At 39.2% G+C, this 19,154-nt stretch overlaps 1 protein-coding gene across 4 annotated transcripts in view; it reads right to left on the bottom strand.

Moving 5' to 3' along the window:
- Positions 1-19,154, bottom strand: part of Tab2 (TGF-beta activated kinase 1 (MAP3K7) binding protein 2) — a 51,375-nt gene that overhangs the window by 11,879 nt on the left and 20,342 nt on the right. For all 4 annotated transcript variants that reach the window (XM_021224582.2, XM_005065875.4, XM_040728430.1 and 1 more), the window contains exons 2-3: positions 8,346-8,533; positions 2,001-3,501 (exon numbers count right to left, since the gene is read on the bottom strand). In XM_021224582.2, the coding sequence (XP_021080241.1) occupies positions 2,001-3,501; positions 8,346-8,447 (1,603 nt within the window). In that variant the 5' untranslated portion in view covers positions 8,448-8,533. The remainder of the gene's footprint in view (positions 1-2,000; positions 3,502-8,345; positions 8,534-19,154) is intronic.

Here is a 19,154-nt window from a genome sequence, read left to right as displayed (position 1 = left end):
TGTTTGAGGCTGTCAGTCCAGCCCGGCCTCGAACTCACAGAGATCCACCTGCCTCTGCCTCCCGAGTGCTGGGATTAAAGGCGTGTGCCACCACTGCCCGGCTAAAGCATTTAAAACTTTAAAGTGAGCATAGCCACTGCAAGTTAGGAAAGCAGACTCAGCACCCTCCAAAAACAGACATGCTCACAAAGGAAGAAATGTGAGTGTCTTCAAAAGGACATGCCACAGAACAGAGAAGTATTTACTTCCCAATCACTTGCTAGAGGGAACAAAGTTCTTGTTAACACTGTCAAAGTGCTTTCTGCTCCTAAGTGGGGCATTTAGACTAGTATAAGAGATCTAGGAAGCTCCATGTGGAAACACACCACATCTACTGTGGCAGTACAGGGTGGGATTCAGAGTTTCAGTTTACTTTGCACTGGGTGTGGCTATGAGACCTGCTTTACCCACAGAACACTCCCTGCAGAAGCTAGGGGGCATGGCTGATCTGCTAGCATTTCTCTTGTCACCGAGCAGAAATGGAACTTTTTCCTATCTGGTTCTAGGGGTGGGATGAACAGGACCCACCAGCTAATCTGTGATGACATATTATACAGCCTGAGGCAGGGAGATCATGAAGTCAAAGCTTATTTGGGCATTATAGAGAAAGGCCCTGTCTCAAAACAACAACAACAACAAAAAACCCCAAATTAATATTTGCATAAAAGCACATCCTATATCTACTTTAAATAGGCTCTGGATTGCTTATGATAATACCTAACATCATTTAAACATTAAATATATAGCTGTGATGCTGCACTGTTTCATGAGTAAGAAAAATTCTCTATTTCTGCAATACAGATGCAACCCTGAGAGGTCCAATTATCAGTCTGTGGTTAGATGTGATTCTTTAACCCCCCATGTGTTTACAGATATCCATATGCATGCAGTGTATACTAAAAATGTGCTCTTATGTATAAATATACAGTCATATGTAAGTGTATATATATGAGTGACTAAGGAGAAGGATTAAAAATGTTAATAAAATTGTATTTAACAGTTAAATGGTTAGAGGTGGAGACATGTAAATACGTATCTTTTTTGTGAGACCTTTTTAATGATTTGCATATAAGTGTCATACTGCTTTAAGACACCAGTTGCTAAGCAGAGCTCTCCAGAGAGGGGATGTGGTACCTCAGGAGGCAGCTGGAGAAAGGACTGGCATTGCTGGAGCTCCTATAAGATGGTGCTGGATGCGCAAGTGCGCTGGACCAGCCGGGGAACACAACTCGACATGGCTTAAGAGTCTCCTTCACTCCAAGATTGATGACAAATTAAAAAAGTGGTTCCCGGAAAGAGTGGGAAGACCCCACAGGTAGGAGACTCATTTTGTAATTATTGAGACTATTACTTAATAACACAATTACAATAACAACTTAAAGCAAAGTTCTAGACGAGACTAAACAGCAGCTAATAAAACTAAACCAAGTATCAATTTAAAAATTGTAACTAAGTTAAATTATATTTCTTTTTGAAAAAAATCACTTAAGTATCACAACCAGAATTTTACTAAATTTTAAATGATTTGTGCTATGACTTATAAGGAAGTATTGGTAAAAAATGACAAGGAATGAGAAACACAAAAATCAATAAACTTATTTTCAACTCAGTTTTTTAAAGTTGAATTTCCATTTTAGGTTCAAAGTCAAGGCTATTGCTTAACAACATCAAAACGTCTCCCTGGGCACTGGGCAAGCACATGCTACACAGACATACAGGCAGGCAAAACACTATTCATACACATAAAACAAAAAGAAGTTTGAGTATGAACACTGTCAAATATTAAAATCATATTGTTTGGGACATTTAAAGCCCCAGTGGAAGAACGTCTAGTTGGGCGAGACTAGTACTGCAAACAGACACAACACGACAGAAGGCACGCTGCCGCCCACTGCTGCTGGGAAACCACACCAACAGTAGCGCAGCGTGGGAGAGTCACCCGCCTTTGACATTAGCATTACCTTGTGTGTAGGCAGCATCATCAGATCCCACACTCAATCTCCGCGCTTCACTTATTCTATCCACGTGTGCTAACGCAGGGTCTGTGAGGTGCTGAATATTCTCTGTTTCTACATAATGGTCAGGATGATTTAGAAGATTTGTGAGTTCAAAGGTGGGGGACACCACCCCTGGGGAAACTGCAGGGGGTTTATTGGGAGAAACGGTAATTTTGAAAGTATATTTTGTGTTGGGTTGAGTGACCACCACGCGAGGAGATGTTGCAGAGTTACTGCCTAACACTCGGCTTTTGGGAGGGTGGTGATGGATGAAGGCAGGACCCATGCTCACTTGCCCAGACATATTCCTGGAGGCTGCAGATGCCCCAGAGTTTGTGGATATGAAGAGTGTAGGTTGATTCCGCATGCCCTGCTCATCTCCTGTGGTGGCATTGGCTGAAATATAGACCTTAGGTTGACTACGGGAGATCATCTCATCAGTACTTGGCGGACTGGCAGCTATGTAAACAGTGGGCTGATTTCTATTTAAGGTTTGGCTGTTGACCAACGAGGAAGTGCTGGAAGTTCGAGGTCCAGAAGAACGCAATTTTGAAGAACTGTTTCTTTGTGGGGGTTCAAGTTTGATTTCGATCTGGTTTTTTCGAGGTCCTGTTGAAATATTCTGAATGTTATATTGGCTATGGGCAGAAGGCTGTGAGCTACCAGATGAATGAATTGTTGGCGGCTGTGGAGTAGTTGGCGAACTGATAGGCATGTAGACATGAGAGGTCTGATGGCCCTGCTGACTGGGCTGTTGGGTTGAGGTATGTGGCAAGGGATTGGACGCAGGGTAAGTAGTCCAAGGGCCAGGCTGCGAAGGTTGATAGGTTTGCTGAGGGCTCATGGGATTAAACTGAGACACCCAGCCAGAATGCTGCTGTGTCTGTCGAGCTGTACCACTAGGAGTTGTAACATAAGGCCTAATATAGATAGAATTTCCCTGTGGACTGTTAAGTACAGGCGGAGGTACACCATGTATGTGCAAAGACGTAGGAGTACTACGACCAGTCTGTATGTTTGGGGCTAAAGTTACCATAATAGGATTAAACCTGGGAGTTTGTTGAGAGAGGTTTGATGTCCCTTTGCTGCCTAGGTGAAATCCAAGATGCGGTGTTGAGTTTGAAGCACCAGATGTACTGGGCATTCCAAAAACATTAAAGCCTTGAGGCACTTGAGCGGGTGCTGTCTGTGGCTCCTGCTGAAACAGGTCGTTATTGGACTGGCCACCTTGAAGCTGCCCATCACTGACGCTGTGTGTTAAAGTCCTGCTTCCATTCACTCGACTTCCTTCTCTTCCATGGTGGTAAACATTCTGTGACTGCAAGTCCAAGTTGAGAGAAGTCATGTGATTGCGCAGACCAGAAATTCCAGACTCATCTGAAAAATTCAGTTCTCCTTCACCATAAAGATACCTTGTACTCTCCTGAGAGAGAACAGCGCAGCAGGCATCCAGGTTGTTGTTATTCTACAGAGCAAAACAAAAACAGGTCAGTCCTAGTCATGAGATGTGAACGCACAGACTGCCATTACCGCAGAGATCCACACAACTCACAAGTGGATGCGCAACACAATTCTAAGACTCACATCCTTTGATCTGAGAACTATTTTATGTATATGTTTGAATTATTAATTCTCACTATTAGTATAACGGAAAAACTGAGTAGTAACAGACAAATATTAACCAAATCATTGTTTTACAAGCTACTCAGTAAAATGGACTCATTCAAATACAGTAAAAGTACAGCCCAACTAAAAATATAATTTTAAGCTGAACAACATAATCAACTTAAAATATAATACTGTATAATTAAATTTCTTTTAAAGTGAAATGATAAAATGCAAAGTTCCTCAAATTACTTAGAAAAACAATCAGTATTTATATAGTCAATTGTTTTAAACTAAAGATCATTTAGCAAGTGAATTTTTAGTGTTTAAAGTTTTAAAAAATCTGAAGTTAGTACCAAGTCACCTCAATTCCACATATGCTTTCTCTTTTACAAAACATGTATCTACAGATAAAATGTAAGGCAGCTGTCAAAGGAACGAGTTCATGTCTCTGCCTTCAACAGAGCATCACAAAAATCCATTCCAGAGGTATAAAACAGAGAAAAGCAATGCTGGAAATCAACTGTTTTTAAATAAGTACCACATCATTAGTCATAAATCATCCACAAAAAGTTATTGAACATCAAATATATATATGCAGCAATTTTTGAGCTTGTGGAAGACTTAATGACAAATAAAAGCAAGTTTCCGCCCCTCCCGCCACACTAAGAGCCTGTCACTAAACTCAGGTTGAGAGTTTTGGGAATTGGCAGTAGTCAGTTCTCTAGGGCCTACGACCTCTCTAGCCATTGATAGCTAGCTAGGTTTATAAAACTCATCTCAATTCTAAATATTTATACTTAAAGCCACAAAGAGGTACAGCTCTCACCCCTCATCAAAGCAGTTTCTTTTTTTTTGCAGCAGACACAATTTACAAGTGGTCAAAATGCAGAGAACAACCTACTGTGGGGTGCCCAGCACCAATCTGTACATCTACAATACACCCTACACCGTGGAAGAGGGGATAAGACTGTAAGAGCCGGAGGACCAGGATGTCTGCCATGAGACAGTATCTTCTACACATGCCATGGAGGCTACACCCATGAAATCATAGCAACATGTGTCTAACTAAGACATGCACAATGAGAATACCAGTCAACACGCCACTGTGGACAGGGGAACCTCCATAAGGCCACCCCTAGATGAGGAGCTATAGGCAACTGATGGCTGCTGAGAGAGTGAGAACCAGTCTTCTCTAGAGATGAGTCCCCACTAAATCCACGTGGTCAGCCCTAAATACATATACATTAGAGCAAGACAGTGACCCTGCTTCAAAAAATAGCATGGAAAGCTCCAGAGAAACAATACTTGAGATTCCTTCCCCTCAGACCTCTACATGTGCACACATACTCATATACACATTAATGTACACACATGCACAACTGGATTGATGAGGTAGGTACGGCTTGATGATTCACAGGGCACATACAATTTAGGTGAGGAGAAAAGAGACAAACAACCCTCCCCCTAACTAAAACGAACTCAACGTAGAATCCCTAGAGTTCTTGGTGAAGGAACGGCACAACCGTGAGGGTTAGCTGGGCCACGTTCCAAGCAAAGTGAATGAAGCAAGTCTAACTGGAGAGAAGTTCACGTCTGGAAACTTAGTGAAACCTGGTTACAAAGAAGACTGGGATTAAGTAATGGAGGATTAAAAAATAAATGACACTACAGTTTGGTCTTTTATTAAGCAAGGGGGAAGAGCTACTGAACACAGATGAACAGAAGTAAAGACAAAAGAATATTTTGAGCAGGCAATCTGTTTATACTTAAGAAGCAAGGAGATGAATATTCCTTGGCAAAGCAGCCAGTTAGAAGAATGGCAAATAATAAACACCTGATAATGGAAACAATAAGAGACCAAACAACACAACTTAGCCACCAGAGGGAAAAACCCCAGAGAACTGGAAGATTAGGAGCCGGAGAAAAACCACCAACTGTGTTAAGAAGTCTCCAAGAAGTCTGATAAAGGTCACCCCAGAAACCTTGTAAAGAAACCACAGTCCTTGCGGTGTCCAGTCTCACTGAATTTCATGTGCTATGTGTTGTTGATATTCATGGGGGACCTGCCCATTCCTGAACAGAAATGCAGGAGGGGTGGATGGGGTGGGGGTGGGAAATGAGGGGCTGGAGGAGGAACTGGAGGACAGGAGGGAGGGGAAACTGCTGCTGGTATGTAAAATAGGAAGGAAGGGGAGGGAGGGAGGGAGGGAGTTGGGGATTTGACAGAACACAATTTGAACAAGGAAGGAGCAAACAAGAAGTGAAAAATGGTTGATTTTTTTCCTTTTTTCTTTTTGCCTAGTGCTCTGCCTCTGGAATGCTTGACTCATTTTCTCAATACATCAAGATTACATTTATGTATACATTAGAGAGGTCTTCTTTATCTTTTAAAAATACCTTAAGCAGTTCTATAAAAGACTTTATGTCTCATTCCCAGTTGATAGATTTTAAATATCACTGTGTACTGGGCAGTGGTGGCTCGTGCCTTTAATCCCAGCACTCAGGAGGGAGAGATAAGTGGAGGCCAGGTGGACCACAGAGAAACCCAGCCTCAAAAAAACAAAAAAGCGAGGACAACGATGACGATGGGGACACGGGGGACACGAAAAGGGGGAATCACTGAGCTAGGAATAAGTGTTCTAGATAGTTCAAGTGGTGATATTTGTTAACCTATGTTATTCTATTAGTTTTCAATGACCCTCACTCTCTACCTTTTACTTTATGGGTCTTAGGGGAAGGCTTACACCCCCTTGCCCCCCAAATCTCTGCTCTTTCCCCACATTCTTAAAACTTTGACTCCTATCTGATTGCTTTTTATGCTGGTTGGTTTTTGTCAACTTGACACAAGCCTAGACATATCTGGGGGAGGGAATCTCAACTGAGGAACTGGATCTATCTGACTGCCTGTAGGCAAGTCTATGGGGCATTTCTTGATTGATGACTGAGGCTGTACCAGCCCTGGGTAGAAGGTGGTCACAGGTACTTAAGGAAGCACACTGAACAAGCTAGTTAGCAGCACTCCTACATGGCTTGTGCTTCAGTTCCTGCCTTGAGCTCCTCCCTAAGTCTCTCAGCAATGGACTATAAGCTGGAAAGTGTAGGATGAAATTGAACCCTTTCCTCCAAGTTACCTTTGGTCTTGGTCCTCATCACAGCAATAGACCTAACTAACACACATCCTTTTCCTGTTACATTCTATACTGAATAACATGAACTACTGATTCAGTCACCAAATATTTATAATGGGGAACTCTTACTGCTGTTTCTCTTTTTAGAAGTGTGAGTCATATATTCTACTAGTTAATTTACCTGGATTATACTTTTTTTATTCTCATTGACAGTAAAGAAATGAGGTAAAAGTAAGGGTCAAAGATGTTATTGTTGACCAGGTAGTGGTGGCTCATGATTTCAATCCCAGTACTCGGGAGGCAAGGAAAGGATGATCTTTGTGAGCTCGAGGCCAGCCTGGTCTACAGAGCTAGTTCCAGGGCAGTCAGGGCTACTTAGAGAAACCCTGTCTCGAAAAAAACTGAAAAGATACTATTGTTGGTAACCATCAAAACCTGAACTCAAGTCTGCTTGTTCTAAGACTCTCAAACACATGCTTAACCACTGTAGAGGGAACCAGGTTAAGTCTAGAGAATTCCATGTATCGGAGGATAACTACAGTGTAGAATACGACATAAGACATCAGGCTATAAAGTAAGCTGGGATTCCAGACCATAGACTAGTTAGTGTACTCTAGTCAAGACACCCAAAATTCATCTCGAAGAACAAGAGGGGAAAAATTTAGGAAGGCAAATATGTAGCAAAATATATTGCAATCTGTATTTACACTTGGTTTTAGCCATAAGGCCAAGAAAATAATAGATCGGTGGGACCCAAATTAGGTTAAGGCTAAAAGCATACAGACCAAGTAAAGTACAGATAAAAGACAAGGACAAAATATATACAGTCATTATAAAATACAGACTTGCTAAAAAATTTCATACAATATCAAGTTTTAAAAATAATTTGTCAAATTTGTAAGTATTTATGAAGGATCCCCAGAATACTTTTGACAGAAAAGATTTCCAGGTTAAGTAAATGGCCATCTACAACTATTACTAAATATTTAGTAATGTTTAGAATTATGAATTTCTAGAATTTTGTATACTAATAGCAATAAAAAATTGGAGAGATCAATTGGAAAACATATAAAATAAACTTACAAATACAAATTTTTTTCTTTACAATTGGGAATATACGTGCTCGCTGTTCATACAAATTTCTCACGTCAGAGATAAGAAACTGACTGACATGCAAACAAGGTTTTGACAAAGGCTTGAAATACCAAATCAATAGAAGAACAAGTTTTCTGACTCCTTAATGATTTTTTTTCTCCATTTTTACACAAAGATCTGGGATTTAAAATTTTGACAAGAGGATGAGGGAAAAGGAGCAAGATCATAGCTAGCATTTAAGCATGCCACTCAGAATGTATTTAGAGTATCTATACAACAGACAATGCCTGGATTACAGGCAGGTACTGAGAGCCCCATTTTGCAATAGGCCATATTACTAGGAGACACCAAAGATCATGTCTTTTCATTACAGCACAGTAACAACAACAGAGTTTTTCTCCAATATTTAAAAGACATCAAATTAATACATTACAATTAGCATTTTTATCAATAAATCTAAAAGTCATTGAACACTAACCTGTAACATACACCTGGATACAACAACTTCAGGCACTTCAGGGAATTTTTGTCGCAGGTCATGTAAAACCTGAAAATCAATTTGGTGGCTTCCTTGGGCCATTCGTGTGTCGCCTGCTCAGGACTATCTTAATAGGCAATTCTAGGCCTGAGTGGAATTAGTACTCATCTCTTCTGGCCAAGCATTTTCTGTGAAAGAAAAAGAATTTCTTAATGAGAACTGACTTTAGAATGAATATTGCTGTGAATTTATAATTACAGTATGAAAGGACATGTGCCTTAGCACCTAATATAAACCATGAAAGTGTTATTCAGGGTTAGTGATTTCCATATAGCCATACATACTATCATTTCTAATAGCAAAATTTGAAATGACCTAATTCCTCTCTATTTGTATGTGATACACTGGCAGTGCCAAGGGCATCCAATTAGGAAGCTGCAGTGAACCTGTCTTTCCCATTGTCCTAAGGAGAAGCCAGAACACAGGGGAACCTTAGGCTCAGAACCTTACTTGTTTACTTAAAACTCTTAGGAGCCCAAAAATGTGGCTCTATGAAAGAGTATGTATATTTTATCTAAAAATTAACGCTTTATACCCAGTTTTTAAATGCACAATCGACTCCACTATGCAAAATGAGATTTTTCTACTTGGGTTTCCATTGTGTGGCTCACACAGGTGTTCTTTCTCTCCCTTCATGTTTCTCTACACTAAGTCTGGCTGTCTATTTGCAAAAGCATTTTGTAACTGACAATTCTTTCTCACCTGTACGGCTTTTGTCTGAGCCACCTTAACCTACCTTAGCTAATGCTGCAAGTCTCCTCATGGGGGCAGGAGAGATGGCTCTGTGACTAGGAGCACTGGCTGTTCTTCCAGGGGAGCCGGGGTTCAATTCCCAGCACCCACATGGCAGCTCACAACTGTGGCTCCAGTCCCAAGGGATGTGACACCTCCACACAGGCATGCACATGGGCAAAGCACCAATGCACACAGGATGAAGGTAAATTATTAAAAAAAACAAAGTCTCCTAATGGTCTCTTCTCCACCTCCATTCTGTTTCAGTGTCCATGCCTCAGTCTTTCCCTGTAAGTAACCTTTGAGAAAAATACACAAAAGTATCCAGCCCCACCCCTGTGGCTCAAAACCACAAGGTCTCCAGTTAACTACCACCCTCTAATTTCACTTCCTACCACAGTCCTTGCTTCCTCAGTTGCTAATGGGCTTCTGGTACTTTCTCAAAGCAGCCAACATGCCCTTCCTTTAAGGCATCTTGTCTCTAACATTCTCCCTCAGATACTTGAAGGCTCTTTTACTTCCTTAAAGTCACTCATCAAATGCCACCTACTTAAAGACAGTTTCTCTGACCATTCTTCCTATTTTTTTAAATCACATTCCCATACTACCTTTTCCTCTGCAACATTTATAAGTGACCTTTAGAGGACCAAGAACTCTGATGTTAACTATTGTATTCCCAAGGTTAGATCATTCTTGGTTCACAAAACATGCAACATTAATTAATTGAAAGTTTTATTGTGAAGTTTCTTTCACATTACAGTTTCTAAAACATTTCAAATGATTTAGATTTAGAAACAATAATTTACACACAATATTAGAGATGGGCAAACAATGTAAATGAGAAACACCTTCATTAATTAAAAAGATGAAGAAAACAAATTCTAGTTTGTTCCATTATTAAAGCATGCATAGCCATGTTACTACTGACTCACTTTTCTACATGATGAGGACACAAATGACAAACATTATTCAAATGCGCACCCACACTCCCCCATAGGACAGATCGGTTCATGGAAAAAGACGACCACAAATCAGAAGCCTAATCTTGTGCACACTCTGAATACTGGTTAGATCTCTGAACTATATGTGTGAGAGACACTCTGAGCAGCCAGGATAAGGGTAAAATAACCCATCTGAGGTGCTAGGGCTTATAGTTTGGGTTCAGTCAAGTTAACTGTCCCTTAGAACAAACCAAGCATCCTTATTCACTGGGGAACACAAAAGAATCCAAATTTTCTATACACATTCTTGTCCTTAATCACATCCCAAACAATTAAAGCCAAACAGGAAAACCAATCCATACTAGAAAAAAGGCAACCAATGGAGAACAAGCCCAAAATTACTTGGCTACTGGAATTAGCAAAATGGATCTAAAAGTAGCTATTTAATTATGCCCATGAATGTAAGGGCAAATATACTTGGACTTTCAGAAAATAACTAGAATTACACACACACACACACACACAAATTTTCTATTTAAGAACTAGAACATCTGAAACAAAAAATTCACTGGATATACTTATCTACAGTAGGAAAGAAGTCAGTGAACTTGAAGATAAAGCAGTATGGAGGACGTAACAGTGATGATTGGGTGAGTGGGGGCTTCCAGATCCTCAGGGTCCAGATAGGTAGTAACAAAAACTTAATGTGCTTATAATTAGGGACCAGAAAACAAACCTGATGGAATTATGATTAAATTTTTCCCCAAGTTAGTAAAAGATACAAATTTACAGATTTAAGGAAAACCTTACAGAGGCCCAATATAACTAACTGCTATAAATTTAAAAACCAGTTTGGTTGTAACATCTATTTTGAAGTGATAAATTGTTCTAACATAATTGACACATTAGACAATTATCTGAACGATGAGTGTGTTTTGCTACAATTTCACTTGGTAGAAACACACAGTAAATAAAAACCTTAGCCGGCTGAGAAAAGCTGCCCATGATCACAAACACAAGAGCATAGCCCTACCACTCGCCAGCCCTCGCCTCTGAGTACTCTGTGAACTACAGCCACGCCCTGTGTTACAGGCTTCTTGGTTTCAGAACTCTTTGTTCACTAGTTCATAAAGCTCACCTCGACAAGCAAATTTCAGGTCTTGTTCAAGGTAAAGTACAATATTTACTATAATATTTACACACATTTCTTGACTTTTTAACATGAATAAAAGGTTTGTAGCTTTTAAACTGTTTATAACTAAAGTTTTTGAGGGCTACATCTCTAATCTCATTTTTTCCCCTTCCTGTCAGTTTTGTGCTGTTTTAAGGAGTGATAATTCATAGTGATTTTTAGGAACATGAACATCAAATGTTAACAGAAATAGATGCATGTTAAACTCCTCTGACTTTACCAGCTGTTGAAACAATAACCTCTCCAGGGTGTCCAAAGGGAAGGCAGAATACTGCCTTCTCCCTATCTGCACTTTCAGGTTGTTTCTGTGAATTAGCTGACATTAGCAGACTTCAGTGAGTTATTCTAAAATAATGTCTTTAACCATAAAAGGGACTGATGTACAGTTGGAATAGCTGGATGATGTACTATCTTTTAAAGTTAGGAAGTTAAACAATCTTTTCATCTCAATATAGATTTCCAATTTAAGACACGATCATATTATCTGAGCATACACTCTATTCATATACTTTATATAGACCAGGGTGGCCTCTAACTCTCTCCACTTGCCTCCACCTCCTGAGGGCTAGGATTAAAGGGGTGAGTCACCATGCCTGAGCCATCAATATTATTATTCTAACAAATCATTAGAATTTTATTTCTTGAAATGTGATGTTATAATTTTAGCAACATATTCTCAAAATATATGTTAGTATTTCTATGACAGAAATAAAAGGATTACAACTATTCAAATAAAAATATGGAATTCAAATATTGTCACTATTTAAGATAAAAATAAGATTTGCCAGGCATGGTAGTGCATGCCTTTAATCCTAGCCCTTTGGAGACAGGCAAACAGATCTTTTTGAGTTGGAGGCCAGCCTGGTCTACGTAATGAGTTCTAGGACAACCAGGGCTATGTAAAGAGACCATGTCTCAAAAACAAAAAATAAACAAAACAAAAACCTAACAAGTCACACAGAAAAACCCATAAAAATAAGATTATATCCTCCAAAACAATACAGAGAAACCCTGTCTCGTAAAACCAAAAAAAAAAAAAAAAAAGATTATAAACAATCTTCAGCATTAACTTTGTCATGGAATTTGTATGGAATCACACTGTAAAATCAATTAACTGCTAATTAATTTGGCTAATCAATATACCAAACCAGTCATATAAATGCTAATTATTTTAAGTTAGCTATTATGGTCTAACCTAATATATTTAATAACTTGAAGAGAGCAATTAAGTATTATCAAAAACTAGCCCAGAATAATTAATTTTCCAAAGAAAAACACTACACATTAAAGTCAGTGTAGAATGGCTTATATGCCCTCTTTTTAAAAAAGAAACCTTCCTAATTCCATCGCTTGGAAGAGACAGGCAGATCTGAGTTTGAGGGCAGCCTGATTTACAGAGCAAATTCCAGGACAGTGAAGGCTACACAGAGAGACCTAATCTTGAAAAACGAGGGTGGGGGATGGGAGTGGAAAAGGAAAAAAAAAAAAGAAGAAAGAAAGAAATCTCAGTTTCTTCATTGACTGCATTGCTGTAAGGATATAAATGCTGACCATGCCTTATGCCTCACTAGCTAAGTTACAAGTTCTTCTTAAGGAATGTGCAAGTCAGCCACACTTGGCAACCAACGTTTGGTGGTTTTGTGGTGGGTGCTGCCATTTTCTATGGATTAAGAAAAGTGCAATAAATCTGAGACAAACATATTATATAATTGACTACCTTGTGTGTATTTTCCACTTCATATCTTATTTTTCCAGTACTTCAGCATTTCAATATGGAAACAAAGTTACTTTCAAGGGCCCCCTTTTCACTGAAAATTTTCAGATAATCTATACTGGTCATAAATATCATCTTTAAAAGAAAACAGGAACTAAGCATGTTAACAAATTCTTATTTATAGTTAAAAAGAGGAGAAAAAAACCAGAATGTTAGAAAAACTCATGTTTTGGTCTTATATCCTAACCATAAGCATTTGTAAGAAACAAATTAACTTGATACAGGAAAATGACGATAATAAAGTTAAATATTAATTTATTAGCACGTGACAGCCAGAGGATGGCTTTCAGGAGCTGGGCTGCTCCTTGCACGATTTGGGTTCTGTGATCAAACCCCTGTCATCAGGTTTGGTGACAAGTGCCTGCCTTTAACTACAGAGCCATCTCAGTTCCCTCCCCTTCACTCCAAACAACAATTACCTTCAAGGAGAAATAAATTCTTGCATAGCCACATTAAGGAAAACTGTGAGTCTTTTTCTTAGTGGAGTAAGACATCCAAATTACTATATATAAGAAACTGAAGGAAAATATCAAGTCACAGAATTCACATATATTATGAAGCCTATGATATAAAAAGCCAAAAATATATCCTTTAAAGAGATTTTTAAAAAATAAATGCATAGGGAAGGTTTTGAAGGTAATTTTCAAAGATGTAGTTTCAATTTTGTAATCTTTCTTACTTGCTTGTTTTCATTAGTTTCTCCATGTAGCCCATTTGGGAGATAAGAGTCTCTTCATGTAGCCCAGGCTGGCATCAAACTCTTGACCCTCCTATGTCAAGCAGGATCCTAGGGCTGTGATTACAGTGTGTGCCACCATACCCAGCTTCCTAGCTTTGTTTATTTTCTCCTCCTCCTCCTCTTCTTCTTCTTCTTCTTTTTTTTTTTAGAAAAATACTATCCACTTTTGGGTATACACCCAAAGACATTCACCCTACCACAAGGACACTTGCTTATCAATGTTCATTGCTACTCTGTTCATAGAAATTGGAAACCTAGATGTCCCTCAACACGAACATTGATAAAGAAAATGTGGTACATTTACACCATGGGGTGTTACTCAGCTGTTAAAAAACAAAAGACACCATGAAATTTGCAGGCAAATGAATGGAACTAGAAAAAAAATCATATTGAGTGAGGTTATCCAGATCCCGAAAGATAAATACCGTATATATTTGCTTATATATGGACATTAGCCATTAAGTAAATGATAATCAAGTTATAATCTATAGACCCAGAGAGGTTGGGTATAGAGGAAGGGACAGGGGAGGGGTGGGTGACATGACATGAATCTCACTGGGAGGGGGAAACAAACAGATTTTATGAGTGGACTGGGAGCAGAGAAGGAGAACTTGAATGGGAGGATCAGGTAGGGAGGGTGAGGGAATTTAGAGAGGCAGCTAGAACTATGGGGCATCTCAAGAGTGGTACAGAAACCTAGTTCAATAAAAACTTCCTAAAATATATGAAGGCGATCTTAATGAAGTCTCCAAATAAGAGGGAAACACAGTCCCAACTGGCCATCTCGTGTCTCTGAATGAAGCTTAAGGAAATGTTTCTTGGGGAAACTCTTATTACGCCTTACCTTTCTTTGAACCAAATAAACTCATAGGTAGATGAGTACAACTTACTTAGTTTGAGATTTGAGTAAACATTTCACCTTGAGTTAGCCTTTGGGTAAAAACTATGGCCTGCCTATTTTATAAGACGTACACAACTCCTTTATGGAAGGCTATCATATGCAAAAGGTAGACAAATGATACTTCCTCCCCTGAGCTTACAGTGTAATTACTGGGGTTCAGCATTTACTATGTGCCAGGGTCCTATACTATATTCTAATATATATTATTTTAGTTATTTCTCATAATATTCCTACCGTGAAGATTAAAGGGAAATTCAAGTAACCCTCATCTCAAACCCCTGACAGAACCATGGATACTATCTTTTATTAGGCTAACCACTGCACAATCTCCAACTCTCAACTCCAGTCTCAATACTCACGCTGCTACAGCCTCTCCAAAGGATTCACTGACTTACATTCACAGTTAGCTCTAAGAAGTCTTCAATCAATTACTTAAGTCTTCAACTGATTTCCATTACCTATTAAATCAAGTCCATACTCTTTGCCCTTCACATTTGAAACACGTATAGCATAGCTCTATTTCTCACCAAATTCCAACTATCCTCTAAGCACACCAAACTATTTGTAATTTAAAAAAAAAACAGCCCTGCTAAAATCTTATCTTTCAGTGCTCAGTAGAAAGATAGCCTTCTTCACAAAGACGAGTCTCTCTGGCACTCTCACAACATGGTTTATATCTCAATTATATTTTATATTATACTTGTTCTCAATATCCAAGGAAGATTAGTTCAGGACCCCCCACTCCCACCCCTCCAAGACACTGGAATGAGAAGATGCTCAAGTATCTTATGGAAAGAGGCATATTTTTGTATACAACCAATACACACCCTAAATTACTTCTAATACCCAAACACAATGTAAATCCTAGGCAAATATTTGTTAATCTAATGTTTGGGGAATAATGATCTTCAAGAATCTGTATATGTTAAAAGTACGTATGCAACCTGGACAGGCTAATTTCTGATCAATGGTTGGTACAGTATTTGAGGTAGCAGAGGGTCCAGTGTATCTGTCTGTATGCTCACAGAAAGCAATGGCTACTCATTTCCATAGCCCTACTGTAGCTGGCAGTGTCTTACACACAATGTATGTTCAACAGCATAGAAAATTTCACCATTAGTAATCACCATTAACATCTCTGAAAATGGCAAGACTTGGTATTCACACACATTTCCTTTCTTCATTTAGTTCACTTAATAGGCTAACGACACTCAATGTAACTATAGTTGCTCCCTTTCTAGTTGTAACCCAACATCTCTGAGCCATGGTTCTTTTAATTCCGTAAGTAATTTGGCATATAATGCTCCTATGACAACTCATTATGCATTAACACTGAAGAAGGAACGAGAAGGAGTCAAACACAATGGAACACTAGGATCACTGGTAAAACCCACAGCTGGAATACAGAATCCCCTTGTTCAATTTTGGATCATCTCTGGCTTAGATGAAGTTAAACTCAAAAGATACCCATGGCTATCTACTCAGTAACTAATTGTTTTATAAATACTGTTTCGAATCTATCAACAGGCGAAAATAATTAATGCCCTTAAAAGTCCCAAACACAACTGACTTGACTCCCTTAATCATTTGAGTAGCTTTCTTGGTTAAAATCTAACGTACTAGAAAACCCCAGCTTTCACCATTTTAGTGAAAAAGGGACAATCATCATAAATTTTCACTTTCCTATTTGGGTTCTTTCAAGCACTTGTGCACACATACACATACACATACACTAAGTATCTATAAATATACCATGTAAACACAGCAAATTGGAAACTATCATTTCCAATGACTGGGGAATGCACTGAAAAGGAGAACCTGCTTGACTCATGTAATTCCCAACACTTCTTGTCCTACATGTGAACCTTAGAGAAGGATGGTTGCTGTCAATGCTTACTTTTCAATGAAAACCAGACTACTATTTTGCATATTTGCAGGGCTTCACTACATAGCACTTCAGTGTTATTTCTCTTAAAATGCTTTTACATTAGTTTGTCACTATTAGCAAACAAATTAAACTAGAAATACTCAGGCAAAAGTTAAGCGACAAGTCAATGCTAGCCATGTATTACTAGATGTTAGGGTGGTTACTATGTCACTTGGTTTTAAAGCCAGAGAGCTCTAAGTTGTGAACTGTGTGTAGTTACAGATCACACAGCCTATGCTTAAATGCCCGACTTTTGCATACCTGGAAATATAAAAATTCAAACTGTAGCTGTCCTTGGCTGGCTCATCTGCAGCTTACAGATGTTTAACTAAGTAACTGCAGTGAGCTCATCTCTACTGCGTACTTCTTTTGCAGGGCAGGTCCAGGAACTGCGTCTGGAGCCTTGAAAGCAGAAGAGAAGCTACAGTAAACTAGAGGTGGGCATGTGAGGAGACAACACTCTGAGATGGGGGTGGGGTGGGGGACAGGGTGAAGTCTCAAAGGTTTCTTAAGTATAGTGGCCAGAGGAAGCCATGCACTTCGGCAAGGCACACTCTTCATCTGCCCAACTTGTTCCCAAACCCCCAGTTCGGGAAGTGAAGGGCAGCCTTTATGAAGTCTGCAGTGGTTCTGCACAGCAGTCTGCCTGCCAGAGGTCAGCGTGACTGTAACAGAGAAGCAGCAAGACCAATAGTGAGTGACAAAACTGGAATTATGAACCCTCCACTCTCAGGTTATTTTACTCCTCCCTTGACATCATCTTTTATTTCCAAGGTCAGAGATGTTTCAGAGGCTTCCTAGGAATGTTTTAGATAGATTCAGGCAATAAACTCAATTCCAAGTTCCAGACAGGGTTTCTCTGTGTAGCCCTAGCTGTCCTGGAACTCAATCTGTAGATCAGGCTGGCCTCAAACTCACAGAGATCCACCTGCCTCTGCCCCCCCAGTGCTGGGATCTACCACATCTGGCTCAAGTTCCGGTCATCAAAAGCACCTGGTAATGTAAGAGAGGCGGCAAAGAACAATTCACAAGATATGCCTCTTAACCCACTGGAAATTATTTTCCCACCACCAAAATGGAGTCATTCGTTAAAATTTTTTTCTCAGGCCCACGGCAAAACAAAAATAAACTGGCAACTACAAAATTAGAGAAATGGCAGGCTAGTGGTAGACAATGCACTAATTAGTTTTCCAGAGACCTGGAATGATAGATATCCTTGCACTTGATTCTCAGGAGGCTGGCACCTTCCTTTAGAAGCTCCTCTTAGAAATGAATCCTGCAGCAGTAAACTGAAATCTCTGTTCTATCAAACATGAGCACTGCAATGGGACAAAGATGAAGCCGTGTGGATAAAGGTTTAACAAGTAAACTCCCTGCATTTCTAGTGCAAACACAGTAAATAGTACTTTTTTGAGGGGGTGGGAGGTAGAAAATGAAAGCTTTCCATGCTCTGATGGCATGTTGTAGAGAAAAGAATCCTGGAAGACAGGAACCTTGGCTCAAAGTGATATGGCCTTGAATTAAAATTTTCTCACCCCAAGTTCTGTTTTTATCAAATGGTAGACAGCTGTTCATTTCTGAGCTGCCATGTGACTTTGCTTGTTTGTGTTCATAAGCCCCTAAAGTCTGCTGCATATAAGGGTTCTAGTACATTCTTCTGCATTACTAAAGTACGAGACATATTCTTTTCCTGTTTGCTTTATTTCTGCTCTGAAGAGGTAGGTATACTTAAGCTTTCATTTTTCACAAATGCTAAAGCAACAGCTATGTTTAATAAGCTTTAGTAGTAATTAAACTGTATCACATTCCAAGAGATGTAACTGATTTATCAACACTGGTTTCACAATAACTACATGACAGTTCAATTCTCAAAGTTGAAGATAAAGGTTGTAAAAATGCACATTTAGGATACAAGGATAGTTTGTAGTGAATAACAACAAAAATTTCTCTCCCAGTAGAGGAGAACATAGGCACAACAACAGTCTTGTTAAAACGTAGCTTTGGGATACAGAACTTAAAAACCAAAACCAACAACACAACTCGAAGAAAGCAATTAGTTCAAGACAGAACTTAAGGCTTTATGCAGTTAAGACAAAGAATAGCCTTCTACTACAGATGGGCAATAATCTCCCTCTTACTGATAGCACTGTGGGTTCCACAGAAAATTATTATTTACCAAATATGGCTCTAAGGTCATATTACAACTCCTCTGCCATTTACCAAGTATAAAGCAAGTGTCACAAGCTGCAAGGAATTTAAGGAAAAAAACAAAAACAAAAAACCATAGTTACTTAAAATGTAATCATTACCACAACTTTCTTTCAAAATAGTTAAAAAACTTAACATGGAAGCATACTACTCAAAATGGAGATACAGGGTTTTACTTGTACAGTCTTCAGAAATCAAAAAAAAAAAGGGGGGGAGCTGAAGAGCTTCCCTGTCACTAACTCTCACAGGGGCTTTCACTTTAAAGACCCCAAGGAGGGAAAGCACTGTAGACAAAATAATATGTACTTGTTTGTTTTTGAGACAGGGTTTCTCTG

This window comes from Mesocricetus auratus, unplaced genomic scaffold (assembly GCF_017639785.1).
Source record: "Mesocricetus auratus isolate SY011 unplaced genomic scaffold, BCM_Maur_2.0 Super-Scaffold_100018, whole genome shotgun sequence".
In the NCBI taxonomy this organism is placed as follows: Eukaryota; Metazoa; Chordata; class Mammalia; order Rodentia; family Cricetidae; genus Mesocricetus; species Mesocricetus auratus.
This window is presented reverse-complemented; position numbering and strand designations above follow the sequence as displayed.